Source organism: Ornithorhynchus anatinus, chromosome 1 (assembly GCF_004115215.2).
Source record: "Ornithorhynchus anatinus isolate Pmale09 chromosome 1, mOrnAna1.pri.v4, whole genome shotgun sequence".
Classification (NCBI taxonomy): domain Eukaryota; kingdom Metazoa; phylum Chordata; class Mammalia; order Monotremata; family Ornithorhynchidae; genus Ornithorhynchus; species Ornithorhynchus anatinus.
In genome coordinates, this window is record NC_041728.1 from 67864011 (window position 1) to 67885645 (window position 21635).

The 21635-nt window shown below is 43.1% G+C and overlaps 1 protein-coding gene across 2 annotated transcripts in view; it reads left to right on the forward strand.

Moving 5' to 3' along the window:
- SOS1 (SOS Ras/Rac guanine nucleotide exchange factor 1) overlaps positions 1 to 21635 on the forward strand; it is a 189703-nt gene that overhangs the window by 95933 nt on the left and 72135 nt on the right. For both annotated transcript variants that reach the window (XM_029058905.2, XM_029058907.2), the window contains exons 2-6: positions 5467 to 5592; positions 13674 to 13805; positions 15295 to 15459; positions 17685 to 17894; positions 20539 to 20682. In XM_029058905.2, the coding sequence (XP_028914738.1) occupies positions 5467 to 5592; positions 13674 to 13805; positions 15295 to 15459; positions 17685 to 17894; positions 20539 to 20682 (777 nt within the window). The remainder of the gene's footprint in view (positions 1 to 5466; positions 5593 to 13673; positions 13806 to 15294; positions 15460 to 17684; positions 17895 to 20538; positions 20683 to 21635) is intronic.

The following is a 21635-nucleotide window of genomic DNA, read 5'->3' on the forward strand; positions in this document are numbered from 1 at the left end:
CCATTCATATTTATTGAGCGCTTACTGTGCGCAGAGCACTGTACCAAGCACTTGGAAGAGTACAGTACAACAATAAACAAACATATTGCCCACAATGAGTTTATAGTCTAGAGGGTGGAGACAGACATAAACAAATTAGAGATATGTACATAACTGCTGTGGGGCTGGGAGGGGGGAAGAACAGAGTGTAAGTCAGCTGATCTAAACTCAACCCTTCTCCCTAACCCTCAGCTTGCACCCCACATTGCTTAGTGCCATGAAATATTCATTTGATCCGTATATCTCTGTGGAGGTGCCTAAAACTGAGAGTCACGTGATCATATAATCATACACAGTCTAAATCTTTAAATTTGATTGTTTATGATTATAATACAATTGGATATTTTATGATTGTTTAGACTCTATAAGGAGAAGCAGTGTAACCTAATGGAGTGAACGCAGGCAAGTACCTGCTGTGTCACCTTGAGCAAGTCACATAACTTTTCTCTGCCTCAGTTTCCCCATCTGTAAAATGGAGAGTCAATCCCTGTTCTCCCTCCAACTTAGACTTTGGGCCCTCGTGTGGGTCCCGATTATCTTGTATCTACCCCAGTGCTTAGTTCGGTGCTCGACACATAATAAGCGCCTTTGTAGTGGATAGATCACGGGCCTGGGATTAGGAAGGTCATGGGTTCTAATCCTAACTCCGCCTTATGTCTGCTATGTGACCTTGGACAAGTCACTTCACTTCTCTGGACCTCAGTTACTTCATCTGTAAAATGGGGTTTGAGACTGTGAGCCCCATGTGGGACAGGGACTGTGTCCAACCTGATTTGCTTGTCTCCACTCCAGCATTTAGTACACTGCTTTGCACATAGTAATTGCTTAACAAATACCACAGTTATTATTAACAAGTACCACAATTATTATTGTTATTATTGTTATTAAACATCTGAGTTAAGTCAGAATACTCAAGCTATAGGACAGACTTCACTTCCTTTGGCCTTTTGGGTTCTCACTTCCTCTGAAATGAAAGATGATTTTGGCTACTTGAGAAAATCCCTTGGAATTTAGGTAACTCTTGAAAGTATAAAGTGCCTAATTTAGTGTTTATTCCAAGAGCTACATGTTCTTTTGCATTTCAAGTATGTTACCTGTATTTTTCTTGTCAGTGATTTTGTTTTTTCTTTTTTTGTTTTTTAATCTGTGAAATGATAGGTGCATGACCTAGTGGAGAGAACACAGGCCCGGGAGTCAGGTGACCTGGGTTCTAGTCCCGGTTTTACCACGAACCTGCTCTATATGACCTTGGACAAGTCACTTGACTTAACTGTGCCTCATATTTCTCATCCATTCTCTCTCTTTCCTAGACGGTGTGCCCCATGTGGGACAGGGACTGTGGCTAACCTGATTATCTTGCATCTATCCAGCACTTAGTATGATGCTTGACATGTAGTGAGTGCTTAAATACAGTTATTATTACAGATGTTCGAAAGAAACTTGTCCCCTTTCTTTTTTCTGTAGCCACTACTAGGTTTACAGTTACAAAGTGCAAACCACAGACCTCAACAGACCTCCCCAAAGCACAGAAATCTTTGGTTTCAGGAAGTGAGCTCTGATTGGCAAACGAACATCAGTCAGCTCTTCCTGCGTAACAAGGTTAAATACATCCCCCGTCTCAGTCAGTCAATCAATCATATTTATGGAGTGCTTACTGTGTGCAGAGCACCATACTAAGTGCTTGAGAGAGTACAATATAACAATATAATAGAGTTGGGAGACATGTCCCTGGCCCTCAAGGAGTTTACAGTCTAGAGGCGGGTCACAGAAACTAATATAAACAAAAAAAATTATGGATATGTACATAAGTGCTGTGGGGCTGAAAGAGGGGTGAATAAAAGGAGCAAATCAGGGTGATGCAGGAGGGAGTGGAAAAAGAGGAAATGAGGACCTAGTAGGGAAGTCTTGTGGAGGAGATATTCCTTCAATAAGACTTTAAAGGTGGGGAGAGTTAATCGTTTGTCAGATGTAAAGAAAGGAGAGCATCTCAGGCCAGAGGCAGGACGTGGGTGAGAGATCTAGATGATAGACGAGATGGAAGTACAGTGAGTAGGTTGGGATTAAAAGAGCACAGTGTACGGTCTGGGTTCTAGTAGGAGGGCAGCCAGATTAGGTGGGAGGGGGCAAGGTGATTAACTGCTTAAATGACTGTCCCTCTCAGGGCAGGTAGTTTACCTATTCTTTTGTTAAAGATCTTCAAATTTTGACCCTCTTTGGGTCAAATCAAACCAATTGAGATTAAAGTCCTGCTTTGTAAGGGTAGAAGGTCTGAAATGCTCTCGAAGCGTGACCTGTGGAGGTGGGGAGGGCTGGATGCCCAGGGGTTAACTTTTGATATGCAGATAGTTCAAACCACTAGAAATCTCTGCTTGGGACTGCCTAATATATGTCTGATGGTGGGAGGGACTTTGTGACAGCCACTTGGCTTTTAGGACCTCATCCAGCTGTCAGCTGTGTGACTATGGGCAAGCCACTTCACTTCTCTGTGCCTCAGTGACCTCATCTGTAAAATGGGGGATTAAGTGTGAGCCTCACGTGGGACAACCTGATTACCCTGTATCTACCCCAGTGCTTAGAACAGTACTCTGCACATAGTAAGCACTTAACAAATACCAACAGTATTATTATTATTCCTTCAATCATATTTGAGTGCTTACTTCAGTCATTCAGTCGTATTTATTGAGTGCTTACTGTGTGCAGAGCACTGTACTGAGCTCTTGGGAGAGTACGCTCTAACAACAGAAAGACATTCCCTGCCAGCAACAAGCTTACTCCTAGAAATCAAGTCCAAGCGTGGTGGTGATAGAACATAGTCATTCTGGGCTACTCTAGCCAGTTATAACCACCATCGGGGACAGGAAAGGTCTACGACCTCTAGGTTTTAAAATGTGTGGCAGGTTGAGATTGAGAAGTCCTGACCGGGAGAGACTGCAGACAGATTAAAATTATTGCTTCCCCCAGGAATATCAGCCAAACCGTCACAGTAGCCTGCTCCAGCATTCCATCACCCCGAAAGTCCAAAAGGTCCTCCCGTAGTCCAAAGCAAACATCTCCTGTTTTGAATGAATCCCACGTCCTCAGTGGACATGGAGACCAGCCGGCTGATTGGGGTTGTTCAGTTGTTTCAAGGCAGTTGTCACCCAGTTTCTTCTATTTATGTTCCAACTTCTTAATGCTTTTTGTCACTAGTCTCTGGGTCCTTAGAGTTTCTCCTCATTCTCTGTGCTATGCAGTGACCACTTTAAAAAGTTGTGGGGAGGTTCCTAAATAAGCCCTAAATAATGGAGTCATAAGGAATGGATCTTGAGAAGTCACTTAATCCATCCCTATGCCTTCAGGGAGGACTATACTCTTGCCAGAAAGCACAGGAATGAGAATTCTGATTTTCAAGGCCTCAAGGCTAGAACCTTGCGCTGACTGGAAATGAAAGGCCTGGCAGAGATTACCCATCTCCAGCCCGTTCTTAGGCCGGAATTAGTTTTTGCCCCGTCTTGGTGGCCGTCAGACCTGAAGCGCCCTCAGATAGTGGTCTGTACTGCACTAAACACTGAGGGCAGTATGACATATATTCAGTTGCTTCTGGTGCTGCTGTGAATGAAGGTCCCAACAGCACTGTCAGCAATTGTGGGAGTGTGTCCTTTCCCCAGTCATATTCACCACGAAAGCCTTGGGGGCTTGGGGTCTGTCCAAGTCTCCCTGAATCCAACCGACCTTAAGCTGAATTGGTCCCAGCCTAGCCCAGCCCAACACTGACCTGCTTGGGAAGTGGAGAATTGCACGAGCCCCAAGTCTGGACCCTGGTTTGTCTCATTCCCTGCCCAGCCTGGCAGATCATCCTTTGCAGCCTACCAATGTTCAAGCCCGGGCTCAGGGAGATCATCTAAATCCGACCAGTTCTGCTTTCTGTTGGCCAGATCTCAAGGCCTGTGAGAGGCGAATCAGTCAATTGTACTTACTGAGCGCTTACTGTGAGCAGAGCACTCTTCTAAGCAATCGGGAGAGTAGAGTATAACAACAAGATGGTCAATACTTCCCTGTCCACAGCGAGCTTACAATCTAGAGGGGGAGGCGGACATTAATATCAATAAATTTATGGGTATGGACATAAGTGCTGTGGGGCTGAAGGAGGAGTGAAAAAGGGAGCAAACCAAGTGTAAGGGTCGCGCAGAAGGGAGTGGGAGAAGAGGAAAGGAGGGCTTAGTCAGGGGAGGCCTCTTGGAGGAGTTGTGTCTTCAGTAAGGCTTTGAAGGTGGGGAGGGTATTTTTCTGACGGATATGAAGAGGGAAGGCGTTCCAGGCCAGAGGCAGGGTGTGGGTGAAGGTTCGATGGCGAGGTTTGTTGTGACAGAGGTAGAGTGAGAAGGTTGGTATTAGAGGAGTGAAGTGTGTCAATTGGGTTGTAGTAGGAAATCAGGAAGGTAAGATGAAGGGTCAAGGTGATCAATTGCTTGAAAACGTGTGCTAAGGAGTTTCCGTTTGATGCGGAGGTGGATGGGTAACTCCTGGAGGTTGTTGAGTGGAGAAACAAGGCTTGAATGTTTTTGTAGAAAAATAATCCAGGCAGCAAAGTGTGGCCTGGAGTGGGAAGACAGGTGGTAGGCTAGGTCAGCAAAAGGGCTGATAGAGTAATTAGTAAATTGGAATAGGATTAGTGCTTGGATTAATGTGGAAGTTTGGATGGAGAAGAAAGCGTGGATTTTAGTGATTATGAAGGTTGAACCAACAGGATTTAGTGATATATTGAATGTATGCGTTGAATGACAGAGATGAATCGAGGATAATGCCAAGGTCATGAGCTTGTACGACACCAAATATGATGCATTGTTTCTGATGTTCAGAATTCAGTTGTTAAGTGAATATTAAAACGTAGTATTTAGTTTTGATAGTGAAGGTAGCCGTCTAAATATAAAATCATGTGGTTGCATCACTCAGTTTCTTTCGCTGTGGAAGGACAATGGGGGTGGTAGAGAAGTAGCATGGCATAGTGGATAGAATGCCCACCTGGGAGTCAGAAGGTCATGGGTTCTAATCCTGCTCCCGCTTATCTGCTGTGAGACCCTGGGCAAGTCACTTCTCTTCTCTGGGCCTCAGTTCCCTCATCTATAAATTGGGGCTTAAGACTGTGAGCCCCTTGTGGTACGGGGACGGTGTCCATCCCAATTTGCTTTTCTCCACCCCAGCGCTTAATACAGTACCTGGCACATGGTAAGCACTTAATAAATACTATAGTTATTATTATCACTCCTATTGTCTGTTTAAAATAATATTGCTCAGGCTGTTCAAAGTTCAAATCAAAAGAAATCATTTCCCAGTAGCATCTTCCTTGTTATCTGCAAAAATCCATGTGTGTGGGTGTTTAAATTACTTTACACAGCATTTATCTGACTAGAGAAATTGCAAAGTTTAATTTTGCTTTTTTGTTTGTAGGTTCAGATGCAAGTCCATCCGACACTTTTATCTACTGAGGACGCTCTCCAGTATGTTGAAGAGTTAATTCTACAGTTGTTAAGTATGCTGTGCCAAGCCCAGCCTCGAAGTGTTTTAGATGTAGAGGTACGGTGAATTTTGGTGTGTGTACTTTCACTAACCTCTATGAGTGTGTCGTGCTGCTAATGGGGAAAAAAACAAATATCTAAAAGCTTCTCTATAAATGCTGATAATAATCAGGTTTCCAAACTGCCTGTAAATCCACGGATAATCTGTACAAATGAGCTAAAATTCGTCATGTCCATAAAGCCGCAGAAATATCTGCGGGAATTCTATTTGTAAATATAGGCAGCTGCTACACAGGCGAGCGGCAGGAGGATTTCTGGGGTGTCGCCGCCTCATTTAAAGCAGTAGGTACCTGGTCTTGGGGCAGGAAACCCGTCCATGGGACACAGGGTTCCTGTGGGGCAAAAAACTTCCACGAACAGCCTGGTCAGGTGAAAATTCGGTGGGTGAAGCTCGAGGGAAGGTGCAGGGAAGCCTCTCTGCCTGGGCACAGCTCACAAACACCCACCTGAAAGAGGAGTATTGAGATTTGAACTGTGAGGGAAATGGGGTTTCTCCAGCCTATTGAGAGACCGGGGGTCCCAGATCCCGGCTTACTGTCTTTCTGCAGCTCTGTGGAGTCACACCTCAGAAGGGGCTTATGCATGAAGGGCAAACCAGTCAGTCAATCATCTGGCACCACCCTAGGGAAGCAGCATGGCCTAGTGGCAAGAGCATGGGTTTGGGAATCAGAGGACTTGGGTTCTAATCCTGGCTCCACCTCTTGTAATAATAATAATAATGTTGGTATTTGTTAAGCGCTTACTCTGTGCAGAGCACTGTTCTAAGCACTGGGGTACATACAGGGTAATCAGACTGTCCCACGTGAGGCTCACAGTCTTAATCCCTATTTTACAGTTGAGGTAACTGAGGCCCAGAGAAGTTAAGTGACTTGCCCACAGTCACCCAGCTGACAAGTGGCAGAGGTGGGATTCGAACCCATGACCTCTGACTCCCAAGCCCGGGCTCTTTCCACTGAGCCATGCTCTTTCCCACTTGTCTGTTGTGTTACCTTAGGGAAGTCACTTCCCTTCTCTGTGCCTCAGTTATCTCATCTGGAAAGTAGGGGATTAAGACCGGAGCCCCACGTGGGGGAAACCTGCTTACCTTATGGGTAATAAGCTAAGATTACCTTTTTTGATTATCTGTCCCCAGTGCTTAGAATAGTGTTTGGCACATAGTAAGCGCTTAACAAATGCCATAATTATTAATATCATGATTAGGGACAAGTCTCACGTTCTTCTTTGAGTTGAAGTTTCTGGTCCCCTGAGGAAGTTTTCCTGAAATCCAGTCAGGGTATCACCACCTTAGGGGATGTATTTCTGACTTTCTGAGGTTGCCCTCGCCTGGTGCCCCGACAGGCAGTAGTGGCCCGATGGGATTGTGATGCCTTCCTGGAGTTTTACCTGGGAGGGGACGGTCTTTTGGTGGGTGGCAGAATTCCCAGACTCCAGGTGTGACCAGAGGAGAAGAGTCTTGGGCTCTTGCCCAGGAGCTTTTCCTGCAGGCTGGAGCTGCTCCGGTGTGGCGGACACAAGATTCCTCAGGAGGTGTGGACAGGTTCAAGAGGGTTGAGCTCTGTGGGCTGAGATGGATATGAAGCGGGATAGCGTAGCGGACAGAGCCTGGGCCTGGGAGTCAGAAGGACCTGAATACTAATCCCAACTCCTCCTCTCATCTGCTGTGGGACCTTGGGCATGGTGCTTCACTTCTCTGGGCCTCATTTCCCTCATCTGGAAAATGGGGCTCAAGACTGTGAGCCCCAGGTGGCACAGGGACTGTGTCCAATCCGATTAGCCGGTATCCACCCCAGTGCTCAGAACAGTGCTTGACACAATAATAATAATAATAGTGGTATTTAAGTGTTTACTATGTGCCAAGCACAGTTCTAAGTGCTGGTAGTAAGCACTTAACAAATGCCATCATTATTATTATTATTATTATTAATGTGGCTAGAGAGCCAAGGGAAGGAGGCAGAAGCAGCCCGGATGGTGGAATTGGGTCCTGGGAGCAGGAAAAGTGGACCAGGCCAAGGTGGAGATGCAGGAGACAGAGGTAAACTGCTTGCTTAGCTCTCACCCTGCACCCTAGTTTGGAACCAGCCAAACCCTGCTCTCTACCCTCACATGGCCTAGTGCATAGAGTACAGTCCTGAAGTCAAGAGGACCTGGGTTCTAATCCCAGCTCTGCCGCTTGTCTGCTGTGTGACCTGGGGCAAGTCACTTCACTTCTCTAAGCCTCAGTTACCACTTCTGTAAAATGGGGATTCAGACAGTGAGCTCTATGTGGGGCAAGGACTGCATCCAACCTGATTAGCTTGTATCTACCCCAGCACTTAGGACAGTGCTTGACACAGTGCCTAACGAATACCATCATTATCATTAACCCTTCTGCCCGCCTCCCGGCCCAGGCACGCTTCGAACGGGGCTTTCAGTTCCCGACGCCGCAATCCTCCAGCTCGGCCCCGGCTTTCCTCCGTCCGGGCTCCGAGCCAGGATTGCGAACTCCTGAGAATGACTGTTACAAACAGTCTGTCATGAGCTGGACCGGCTGCTACGATTTAAACAGCTGCCATCGCCTTCCTCCCCCGATGCTTCCTTTTCCACTGCTTTTGGTCTCTCGCTAAAAAGTTTAAAAATCCTTCCATTTTAGCTGTATGGTTTGTAAAAAATGATCATTTGCAGCAGTTGGTAGGCGTAATAGATGACTAAAGAAGGTTCCCTGTTCCCCCAGTTTTAATTTGGTGTGTGGGAGGTGAAACTGAAGGATAAAGGGGGAAGAAGACATTTGGAGAGGGTAGTGATTGGATTTATTTTGTTTGTTTTTTTAATTTTATTTTTGAGTAGGGGTGGCCGGTCGGGGCCGGAATTCCGTTTGTGCACCCAGATCCACATTTATGAGCAGTATGAGATCCGTGACTAAGCTTGTTGTGGGCAGGAAATGTGTCTATCAACTTTGTAATATGGTATTCTCCCAAGGACGTAGTATAGCGCTTTGCACACAGCAAGCACTCAACAAACACGACTGACTGATTGACTATTTAGGGGTGACGGCCCCTTTGGCCATGAAGAGACTTAGCCCCATTCTGGAGTGACCACTTTTTTTTTTTTAAAGGTTATTTGATAAGTGCTTACTCTGTGCCAGGCACTCTACTAAACTGCTGGGGTAGATATAAGCTAATCTCGATGGACACAATCCATGACCCATTTGGGGTTCACAGTCTTCATCCCCACTGTACAGATGAGAGAATGGAAGCATGAAGAAATTCAGTGATTTGCCCAACATGAATTTAGCATCCACTTGTTTAGCAACCCGGAAAGTGTAACATCAGAGACACTTCTGAGGTTGTCTAGATGACTATTGGCTAAACTCAGAGGTTTCATTTGTCCTGAAGCAGAAGCGAGACAGCGTGGATCAATCAGTCAGGCATGAAATTTGAGTGCTCACTGTGTGCTGAGCACATTCTGAAGTGCTTAGGAGAGTAAAGTCCACTAGAGACAGTAGACAAGTTCCCTACCCACAAGAAGCTTGCAGTCTAGGGGTGGGAGGGGAAGCCTCCCTTATGTAGGGGCATTTTCCACTCTCCCCCCCACCATCACCACAGACGCAGCAGGTGGGGAGAAGCCCTTTACTCTGACAACATTTGGAGTAGTTTGGGCAATTTCTCATCAGAGGGGGGTTTCCTTGAAGTAATAATAAATGTTCGTATTTGTAAAGCGCTTACTATGTGCAGAGCACTGTTCTAAGTGCTGGGACAGATACAGGGTAATCAGGTTGTCCCACGTGAGGCTCACAGTCTTCATCCCTGTTTAACAGATGAGGTAACTGAGGGCCAGAGAAGTGAAGTGACTTGCCCACAGTCACCCAGCAGACAAGTGGTGAGACACCTGAAGATGATCCTCTCCAAATAGTGATTCAAGATCTTGTATTTTACTGTGGATATTTTTGAACTTTTAAACTTTAATTTGTCTGTCTTGTTGACTGGATTATACTCTCACTGATTTATTCAGTCATATTTATTGAGCACTTACTGTGTGCAGAGCCCTGTACTAAGCGCTTGGGAGTATAACAATATACTGACACATATACTGACACATATGTATAACAATAAACAGACACATCCCCCACCCACAACAAGTTTACAGTCTAGAGGGCGGCTGACAGACATTAATGTAAATAAATTACAGATATGTACATAAATTCTGTGGAGCTGGGAGGGAGGATGAACAAAGGGAGATGTATGTTGTCTCCCTTAAGGGATAGGGACTGTGTCCTAATTGATTTCATCTAATTACTCCAGCTCTTAGTTCCATCCTTGGCACTTTATAAACACTTAATCAACGTTAGGAATAATTTATCCATCCATTCTCATCCAAAAGTGTCATAATGACACAAAGGTAAGAAGCATTGTCACCTCTTTCGATCCATAATCGTAGTCGAATAGCTTTATTTCAGTGACTTCCATATTTCTTATTTAGGGATTTTTAATTGCTTAAAATTGTGCTTACTCTTTGAATTCTGACTTGGTAGTAAATGGATAATATAGCCACACTTGCCCTTAGAAAAAGTTAGTTATCCTGACCAAGTGCTGGGTACAGTACTCTGCACCCAATAGGCTTGCAGTAAATATTGTTGATTTTTTTAATGGTATTTTGTTAAGTGCTTACTATGTGCCAGGCACTGTACTAATTACTGGAGTAGATACAAGCTAATCAGGTTGAACCCAGTCCATGTCCCACATGGGTTTATAGTCTTAATCTGCATTTTATAGATGAGGTAAGTGAGGTCCAGAGAGGTGAAGTGACTTGCCCAAGGTCACTCAGCAGACAAGCACTAGAGCAGGGATTAGAACCAAGGTCCTTCTGACTCTCAGACCGGTACTCCATCCACTGGGTGACTTTGCCTTCTATTGATTGACACCACTTGCAGAGGGTATTTTGAGTAGTTAATAATGATGATTAGTGAGCTCCAACAGTTGCAAATATTGGCTCATTTAACAGTGGAAGAGGACATCAGCGGATTGCTAATCAGAGTTGCTGGTCCTAGCCACCGTCCTGCTTGCTCACTCTGGCTAACAAAAATTGCTCTCCTCAGGGAGGAATCAAATCTGTTCTGATTATTACAATAACTGCTGCTGAGTGGAGGCTTTCCCACAAGGGGAACATCCGAAATCTGAGCCTTTCTTTTAGGAGGCTCCTAAAAGAGAGGAATTCATAATAATAATAATAATAATAGTAATTGCGGTATTAAGTGCTTACTGTGTGCCAAGCACTGTACTAAGCGCTGAAGTAGATACAAGATAATTATGTCCCACATTGAGCTCACAGTCTTTCGGAGAGAGAATGTGTTGAACCCCATTTTGCAGTCAGTCGTATTTATTGAGTGCTTACTTGTGCAGAGCACTTTACCTAATCGCTTGGGAGAGTACAGGGCAACAATCAGTAGACACATTCCTTCCCCACAACAAACTTAGAGTCTAGAGGGAACTGAAGCCCAGAGAAATGAAGTGACTCTCCCAAGGTCACCTAGGTCCTCTGACTACCAGGCCTGTGTTCTTTTCACTAGGCCATGGGAATGAAGGATAAGGAGTGGGATTTTGAAAAAACTGAAGAAAATGGGGAATCTGGGACATTTCAGTGCCGGGTATGGTGCTCTGGGCACAGTAGGGATCTAGTAAATACTGTTATTTGCTTCAGGATTTTAGGAATAGAAAATAGAGCTGTACACACATTTAGAACCTGTTTGAAATGAAGATGGCCAAGTGTTTTCTGGAGTCCATACTCTACTTTGTGCTTTATGAATCCATATTTTGTATAAGAAGCTGGAACTATGCATATGTATTTGTGAGTGAATGCATATTTGTATATATGCATTTGTATGTGAAAGCATATTTGTGATTTATCTGCACTTGTGAGTGAATGTGAATGTGTGTATATGTATGTACATACACGTTCACTCACAAATGCATATACAAATGCCTGTGTGTATATATACACACACACACACATAAACTCACACATATATATATAAATTTTATTGTGCCTATTATTTTCCTAGAAACGTTGCAGAGTTTTGAGACATTAAATAGTTTATCCAGGCACCTCTGTCCTCGTTCTACATATTCCATGACTTTGGTTTTAAATCCTGTACTAACCCCATTCTGTACCGATCAATCCATGGTATTTATTGAGCGCTTATTGTATGCAGAGCAGTGTAGTGAGCACTTGGGTGAGTACAATGTAACAGTAAACAGACACAGTCCCTGCCCATAACGAGCTTACAATTTAGAGGGGAAGACAGACATTGATATAAATGATGGATGTGCTGCTGTATGTGCATATGCCGTGCTGTGCTCCATAATAGCACTTTTCAGTTTTTTAGAAATGGCTGGCCTACGAGACTTTTCCCTACTTGTATAGACTGGCTTCTGGGCCAGGGCCCTCCTCTTTGGAGGAGTTGTTTTCAAAGTAGTACTTTGTGGGGAGAAAAATTCACTTCACTTGCCCACCAATTAGCTTTTCATATATGTTTTTCGAGGACATGCGACACCATAATTTTGGGTCAGTTAGAATATAACCACTAATTCTATCCTGAAAAATTCAGTTTGTATCCTGAACCATACCTAGAGAGCATTGGAAAAATTATTCATAAACCATTTGAAATAGCCCCAATGAGATTTCCTTTCATCTTATCCCAAGACACTAAGATGATTGGCTCCCCAGTTCCCCTAAGTGGAACTGTAGAAACTACTCTTAAATTCACCCAACTTGGCCAACCCCAATTGATTTAATGTTTCCATTAAAACCCTGACCTTAATCCCTCCCTGTGTTTGTTTTCCGCTCATAATTTGTAACAGACACCCAGGATCTTTTCCCCTTTACCATTTGCACGTCAGGCTTTTTTAAAAAGTAGTAATAGACATCAATTCTTTATGCTTCCTTTGGAGCAATTCGGAGGCTGAATTTTAATTTTAAAATTAAAAAGGCAAACCCAAACTAGGCTGAAATTGTTGTGGAACGCTGACCTCTGCTGGTGCGAATGGCACACTACTAACAATAGCAAATAAGAATATCAATAATAACTAATCTGTTTTGTAAAGATTAATGTGGTTATTTTATGAATGCTCCGCTGTAGTTATGGATTATCATGAAATATAGCATACTGCACAGACGAATTGCTCCTCTGATTTGAAGTCAAAATGAAAGAAGGGTAGCTATTGAAAGTAAATGTTCATGATTCTGCTGTGTCTCCTTTAGCATCCCATTAATAATAATAATAATAATAATAATAATAATAATAATGATGGTATTTGTTAAGCGCTTATGATGTGCGAAGCACTGTTCTAAGTGCTGGGGGATACAAGGTGATCAGGTTGTCCCACGTGGGGCTCACAGTCAATCCTCATTCTCCAGGTGAGGTAACTGAGGCACAATGAAGTGACTTGACCAAAGTCACACGGCTGATAAGCGGCGGAGCTGGGATTAGAACCCATGGCTTCTGACTCCCAAGCCCGGGCTCTCTCCACTGAGCCACGCTGCAATTATGGTACTTGTTAAGGGCCTGCTGTATGTCAGGCACAGTTCTAAGCACTGAGGTTGATACAGGTTAATCAGGTGGATCATAGTGTCTATCCCAGATTGGGCTCACATTCTTAATCCCCATTTTTACAGGTGAGGTAAGTGAGGTGCAGAGAAGTGAAGTGACTTGCCTAAAGTCACACAACAGACAAGTAGCAGAGCTGGGATGAGAACCCATGACCTTCTGACTTCCAGGCCTGTGCTCTATTCACTAGGCTGTGAGACTTCTCCTGTAAAATGGGAATAAATACTGTGAGCCCCATGTGGGATGTGGATTGTGCCCAACCTGATTAGTTTGTATGAACTCCAGCACTTAGTAAAGTGTCTTGCACACAGTAAAGTGCTTAACAAATACCATAAAAAATAAAATTAAAGTATTTGCAGCATAAGCCCTGATTCCGTGAAAACCACACTACTCTAACTTCTAGTATGTAAATAAGTGTTTAAATTTCAGGAATGTGTGTGTATGTAACAGAGCAGAGTTAATACATCCAGTGCTTAGGTCCTGTTTTCTTCTTTTCCAAGGAGCGTGTTCAAAAAAGTTTTCCTCATCCAATCGACAAGTGGGCGATAGCGGATGCCCAGTCTGCTATTGAAAAGAGGAAGCGAAGAAACCCATTATCTCTCCCAGTAGAAAAAATTCACCCTTTATTAAAGGTAAAACTCAAATGATTTTTTTCCCTTTAAGACAATTACTAAGAACTGAATTCCTGAGTAATTTTTGGATAGTGTTTTTTTCCTGATTGTTTCATTAGGTTTGAGAGTTGTCAGAGTACTATCCAACTCCTAAACTAAATGAATAAGCACATCGAGTATAAAGTTATTGGAGTGGATCTTTTCACTCTCAGTCTTCGACTCAAGGTCGTTCGAGTTAAGATAAACGGCACTTAAAACGCTAACTCCTCTCTGGAGCCAGATCTAGTCGGGGAAGGGGTAGGTGGGCCAAATGGAAGCCATGGGGTAAATGGAGAAACAATTTCAAAGCCACAGTGTTGGGGGAGAAAGAGGAATACGCTCAAAGAGGGCTGGTGGATGGAGTGGAGGCGGAGAGGCAGGAAGAATCTACCCCAGTGGATTCCCTCGGAAGGACCGAGAAGTCCGTTTTGCTTTTATATCACTCAGTTAGTGGTATACTCGAGACAGTAAGCTCATCGTGAGCAGGGACGGTGTTTACCAACTCTGTTGTATTGGACTCTCCCAAGCGCTTAGCCCAGAGCCCTGTACACAGCGCTCAATAAATGACAACGATGGAGCGCTTATTGCGTGCGGCGCACTGGACCGAGCGCAGTATAATGGAGTTGGTAAGCACACTCCCTTCTCACAAGGACCTTACAGTCTAGTGGGGCAAACGGGCATTAAAAGAAGTTATGGATAGGGACAAAAGTGCTGGAGGGTGGAGTGAATATCGAGTGCTTAAGGGATACAGATCCAAGTGCGTGGATGACGCAGAAGGGAGAGAGAGTCGGGAAAAAGAGGGTTTCATCGGGGAAGGCCTCTTCGAGAAAATGACCTTAATAAGGCTTTGAAAGTAGGGAGAGCAGTGGGCTGGCATTTATGGAGGGGCAAGGATTTCCAGGCCAGAGGAAGGATGTGGGAGAGGAGAGGTAGAAGAGAATGAGACACTTTTAATGAAGTAAAATCTCCTTTAGCCCTCTAAAACCTTATAAACACATAAATGTTGATGTATTATTCATCTGTGATGGAATGAGTGCACAATTCTGAGTAATGTTAGTAAAAATTAGAGGTCAGGAACCACTGCCCCTTGATGACTTTGTTCCTAAGAGAAAATTGGTTCCAGTTTAGAGTGTTTTGACTTGACACAGATTTCAGAAACCAATTATGTTGTGTAATTATGAAGCATTAATTATTTAAGTTTTTCATAGTCTTTTCAGAGTCCAATCAAAGGGAAAGACCGCTTATAATTTAGTCTGTTAGTTTAGGCGATTAAAATAGTTTTCTGTATTTTAGTGTGTGTTTCTTGTCTACGTGCTACTTGCTTGTGAAATTTATACCTCATTTAACTACTTAAGCCAACCAAAGTTATGCTGCATAAAAAGAAACCTGCATGAAATTGTATGCAATATATTTACTTTGACATTTTTAATATCATAATGTTTAATGTTCATCATTTCTTTTGATTTTTCAGGAAGTCCTAGGTTATAAAATTGACCACCAAGTTTCTGTTTACATAGTAGCAGTATTAGAATATATTTCTGCAGATATTTTAAAGCTGGTTGGAAATTACGTGCGGAATATAAGGCATTTTGAAATTACAAAGCAAGACATTAAAGTGGCAATGTGTGCTGATAAGGTAAGAGCCTGTTTAAGATTATTTTAAAACCCTTGGCTGAGAAATCTGGGGGGAAAAGAAAGATCCTGAATCTTTTATCTGCGACTTCAGGATCTCCTAAAACTCATCAAGTAAATCCCTTTCTCTCTTATCTACAATTAATACATCTTTTGGGTCACAAAAAAAGGGATCTTGCAGTGAAGCCTGCTAAATTTTATGCAAGGTGTTTGATATGTTATTTAAAGTTTGTGTATATATCTTGTCCATACTAATCATGATGTCTTAAAATATTAGCTGTTAAAAATATGCAGCCAAATAGAAATATGTACTTCAAGATTGCTGTAAAGGGATGATCCTAGCAATCTGTTTTGGCTTGCATTATTTTCTAGAAATGTAGGAGGTAGTTAAACTTTCCATTCCCCCTTTCTAATTGTAACTTTCCGCCACTGTATAAAGGTATTAGAATGGAGAAGAGAGTTAATAGCAAATCTCCTTTGTGCCTTCATATGAGTTTATGGTTAGGTAGGGGCATAGGGTGACGAGTGTCTTAAAGACAAGTTTTATTTGGCAAATTAGAAAACTGGGTGCAAGAAGAAGGAAAAAAATTCTTGAAGGATATCAGGATGTAATGGTAAATGTGGCATTTGTTAAGCACTTACTATGTGTCAGGCACTGTACTAAGCGCTGGGGTGGATACAAGCACCTCAGGCTGAACATAGTCCCTGTCCTATGGGGGCTCACAGTCTCAGTCCCCATTTTACAGATGAGATGACTGAGATGTGTCATTACCAACTGCTGGGGAAATGAAAACTGAACCTTAATGTTGCTGGTGGGATTTCCAAATTTCACATCAGAGGCTAGTTTTTTTAAACCTTTCATGCATTTGTGAATTTGCAGTTAAACAGTGGGAGTGATTGTTCAGAAAAGACTTTCTTTTACTATAGAGGAGATCAATCAATTAGTGGTATGTATTCGTTGCTTACTGGCTGCCAAGCACTGTAGTAGGTGCTTGGAAGAGAACAATGCAGTAGAGTTGGTAGACACATTCCCTGCCCGCAAGAAGTTCTCAATCTAGAGTGGGGAGCCAGATGTTAAATTATTGATGGAGGAATGAGGGAGTATAAAGATATGTATGTAAGTGTTCTGAGGCTGGAGGAGAGGAGAATATCAAGTGCTTAAGGGATTCAGATCGCAATGCACAGGCAATGCAGAAGGGAGAGCAAACAGAGGAAGTGGGTTCTCCAAGGGAGCGGGTATAGATGGAGAATAAAGGACACCCAGAGTTGAATCTTGAGGAACTCCCACAGTTAGGGGGTGGTAGGCAGAGAAGGAGCCCCTGAAAGAGACTGAAAATGAGTGGCCAAAGAGATAGGAGGAGAACCAGGAGAAGACAGTGTCAGTGAAGCCAAGGTTAGATACTGTTTCAAGAAGAACGGGATGGTCCGCGGTGTCGAAGGCAGCTGAATAGTCAGCGAGGATTAGGATGGAGTAGAGGCCGTTGGATTTGGCCAGGAGGATGTCATCGGTGATCTTTGAGAGGGCCCTTTCGATGGAGGGAAGGAGGTGGAAGCCAAGGCGGAGGGAGCGGAGGAGAGAGTTGGGGGAGAAATGGAGGCCGAAAGTTTAATCAGTTCACTCAAGGAGCATGGAGAGAAATGGTAGGCAGGAGAGGAGGAGCCAACTGGTGTCAAGGAGGGTTTTCTTAGGATAAGGCAGGAAACGTTTCTTATTAATCATATATTATACTCTCCCAAGCAATTGTACAGTACTCTGCACATAGTAAGTGCTCAATAAAATAACATTGATAAGGGGATACATGGGTGTGCTTGAAAATGCTGGGGAAGGAGCCATTGGAAAGCGGGTGGTTGAAGATTTGGAAGGAAGAAGGGAAGGGGCCATTATTTTGATATGATCCTCTTCTTTACACCTCCCTCCCCCTGTTGTAAAATTCCAAAAAAGAGGAGACTGTAAGGAGATCTGTGCCTAGTTGAGGCCTGCAGGTCTTCTCACTACAGCGAGATAGAAACCAATTTTTAGTGAACCAGGTTCCAATTTTCAAATATTGTCTCAAAAAAAAAAAAGCCAGGACATTCGAATCATAACGTTTTGTGGACCGAGTTCAGATAATGACACTTCCTTTTGCAACTTTCAACTTCAAAATGCATCTTGTTCCCTTTTTCCATATTTTGTCATGTATATTTTTTTCCATCGCTTTAACATATGTTTCTAAATCTTCACCCTTACAGGTTTTGATGGATATGTTCCACCAAGATGTTGAAGACATAAGTGTATTATCTTTGACAGATGAAGAGCCTTCTTCCTCAGGGGAGCAAAATTACTATGACCTAGTCAAAGCATTTATGGCTGAGGTTCGACAGTATATAAGGGAACTCAATCTTATCATTAAGGTTTTTAGAGAGCCATTTGCTTCCAATTCAAAGTTATTTTCAGCTCATGTAAGTAACCTATATAAACATGTGCGTATATCTGTTCAAGCCATTTCAGCAGTGGTGCTTTTCCATCTGTCACGCTATCTGTCGAATTTCAAAACTCTGGTTTTCACAAACTAGGGAAGAGCCATAGCAGATTCACCGAGGCCCATCCCAAAGATTCTCCATCAAAAATTAAGACATAATTTCTACGTAGTGTTGTTGAAGCTGGTTGAATTTTCAAAATGGCCCCAGTTGATCAAGGCTACGGAGGCCAATGTCTCCGATCTGAGGAGGAGGAAGTCTGCTAAATGTGGAAGGCATTTTAGCGGGCAGAAATGTCATCTTCTTGCTCTTTCAGGGCACTGTTTGTAAAAGAGCTGTTTTAGTCATAGTGGTCACCCTATAAAAAACAAAAATGCAACAAGCAGCCCTCACCCGGTGGGAACAAGAAAAAAGAGAGTAAGAGTTAGATGGGTTGGTTAGGAAGATCAAGACGTGGTTTTAGAAGGCGCCTTCCCCCCACAGTCATTCAATAGTATTTATTGAGCTCTTACTATGTGCAGGGCACTGTACTAGCGCTTGGAATGTACAAATCAGTAACAGAGACAGTCCCTGCCCTTTGACGGGCTTACAGTTGGTAGAAACTTGTGCCAGATTTTAATGTTGGCTTCCCAGACCCATGGCTGTCAACAGGGCCATGTCTGGTGAATTTCCAGGGAAAGTCACATCTAGGAGCAACTGACAGTGGGTCACATGTAGGGTTTGGGAAACTACCTAGGCAGGAGGAAAATCAAGCGCTTAGTACAGTGCTTTGCAAAGCATACAGTAAGCGCTCAGTAAATATGATTGAGTGAATTGAATGAAAACCAAAGGCTGGAAAGGATGTAATACACAGCCCTCATAGCAGTGGTCTATCCCAGGAATGGTATTATAGTCCTTATTTCTTTCGGGAAAATTAAGGATGTAAAAGCACTAAATTATGACCATCAAATGGTACATCTCCACTTAGGGAGGATGATCAAGTGTCTCACTGCTACTGTTAGAGACAAACTAAAGGACTGGATAGATCATTGGTCTGATGCAGTCTGATCATGCTCATTTTTTTCTATGATAATAATAATAACAAATTCTGGTATTTAACTGTGTGCCAGACACTGTACTAATTGCTGGGATGGTATAAGCGGATAGGGTTGGACACAGTCCCAGTTCCATATGGGGCCCACAGTTCCCATTTCACAAATGAGGTAACTGAGGCACAGAGAGGTCAAATGGCTTGCCCAAGGTCATACAGCAGACAGGTGGTGGAGTTGGGATTAGAATTCGGGTCCTCTGATTCCCAGGCCCAGGCTCTTTCCTCTAGGCCATGCGGCTTACCATATAGTTTGTCTTCGACTTGCTTATATTCCTCTTTTATCAATTTCGCAAAATCTAACGCAGTACAATTTCAGAAATAGTGATCCATTTCTATCCATTTAGGAGGCTGCAGTTGCACAGTTGACTTAACCGAAGTGGTTAAAAGTGGGTTGTATGTATGAATAATTAGGAATGGTCATAATCCTTGATCACGTTTCTCCCCCAAGCAGCTCTGAGGAGTATTACAAAGTGCCTTTTCAAAAGTAGTAGTTATCAGGAGTCCATTTTGTCCAGTGCTTAAGAAGTTTACTTCTGACTGAGCAGAAAACAGTCCCAAATAGCTACCAGTAGTTTCAGGGTGCCTGGCCTTTTTTTTGTTTGTTTTGTTTAAGTGGTATTCATTAAGCGCTTACTATGAGTCGAACACTAAGCACTGGGGTAGGTACAGGTAAATTGGATCAAAAGTTTCCTTAGGTGTCTGAAAGAGGCAAGAAGAGGAGCCAGGAGAGGGCCTGGAGAGTAAAATTCAATTCTGGGAGCTTTGATCGCTTCCTTGGTCCTGCCCCAATTAGAACATATTCGTAATTTACCGTAGTCCACACCCTCTCATCCTCAGATTGGAGAATTGGATTCATACCGTTCAGTGGGGTGAAATGCATAGACAGAAAACAGCAACAATTCAACTTCAAAGCTAAATATTAGAAGTCACGGCTCCCCGTTTGGGAGTTATTTCTGGAAATCATGAATCTTGGGAGTTGCCTCATCGAGTTGAGGGCATTATCTGAATAGGTGTATGTATTTTTTCACTTGTTATCTGAATGCAAAGTAAAAAGCCAACCATAGGACCTTGGAGACCAACATGTCGTCATCTTATTTTAGCTCTGGGATCCTCGGTCCGAGATGTGTATTGCTGTGTTGACATTTGTTTTAAATATCTCACTTATATTTCTTTTCCTCAGTCCAAATGCTGGATTCATTCATTCATTCAAAAGTATTTATTGAGTGCTTACTGGTGCAGAGCACTACTAAGTGCTTGGAAAGTACAATTCAGCAACAAATAGAGACAATCCCTGCCCTTGAGAAAACCCTCAAAAACTGACATTGCTTAACTGAAGGAATGTATGTTAGAGCATAACCAAGCTCTTTATCTGTATTAGTCTTGGAAAACTGTATCCTTCATCTTTATATCCTAGGCGAAAACATTTTTTTCCTACCATTTTATCTTGCTGTTTTTGATGATTGTTGTTGAAAATGACTATGCTAATGCTTTAGAATTTCCCTCTATGATTAATAATGATGTTACTCTTGTCTTCAGGATGTAGAAAATATATTTAGTCGAATAGCAGATATTCATGAGCTGAGTGTGAAGTTATTGGGCCATATCGAAGACACAGTGGAAATGACAGATGAAGGCAGCCCCCATCCATTAGTAGGCAGTTGCTTTGAAGATTTAGCAGAGGTAAGTTTACTTCTTTAAATTTGATTTCTAGATTGTAGACAGTGCAATCTGATCTTCTTATGCTTCCCCATGAACTCCACAGCTCTTCTCCAGCTCCTGGCATCCTTGTGGTGCCTTAGGAAAGTTTATCTCTCTTGCTCTCTCTCTCTCTCTCTCTCTCTCTTACACACCCACACACACCCTGCCCTCCCCTCCACCCCCCATGGTATTTATTGAGCACTTAATAATAATAATAATGTTGGTATTTGTTAAGCGCTTACTATGTGCCGAGCACTGTTCTAAGCGCTGGGGGAGATAAGGGGTCATCGGGTCGTCCCACGTGAGGCTCACAGTTAATCCCCATTTTACAGATGAGGGAACTGAGGCACAGAGAAGTGAAGTGACTTGCCCACAGTCACACAGTTGACAAGGGGCAGAGCCGGGAGTCGAACTCATGACCTCTGACTCCGAAGCCCAGGCTCTTTTCCACTGAGCCACGCTGCTTCCCCACTTACTGTGTGCAGATCCCTCTACCAAGAGCTTGGGAGAATACAACAATAATAATAATGAGAAATAGCGTGGCTTAGTGGAAAGAGTGCGGGCTTGGAAGTCAGAGGACGTGGGTTCTTATCCCGAATCCTCCACTTCTTTGCTGGGTGACCTTGGGCAAGCCACTTCACTTCTCTGTGCCTCAGTTACCTCATCGGTAAAATGGAATTAAAGCTGTGTGAGCTCCATGTGGGACAACCCCACTACCTTGTATCTGCCCCAGCACTTAGAACAGTGCTTGACACATAGTAAGCACTTAACAAATACCATAATTATTACAATACAATTTAAGGTTAATGAATATACCTATTTATTTACCTACATGTGTTTATCTTTTATACCTGTTATCTCATTTTTACTTAGGGTTAATGAATAAATCTATTTGTTTCTTTATTTGTATTTATCTTTTATACCTATTATGTATG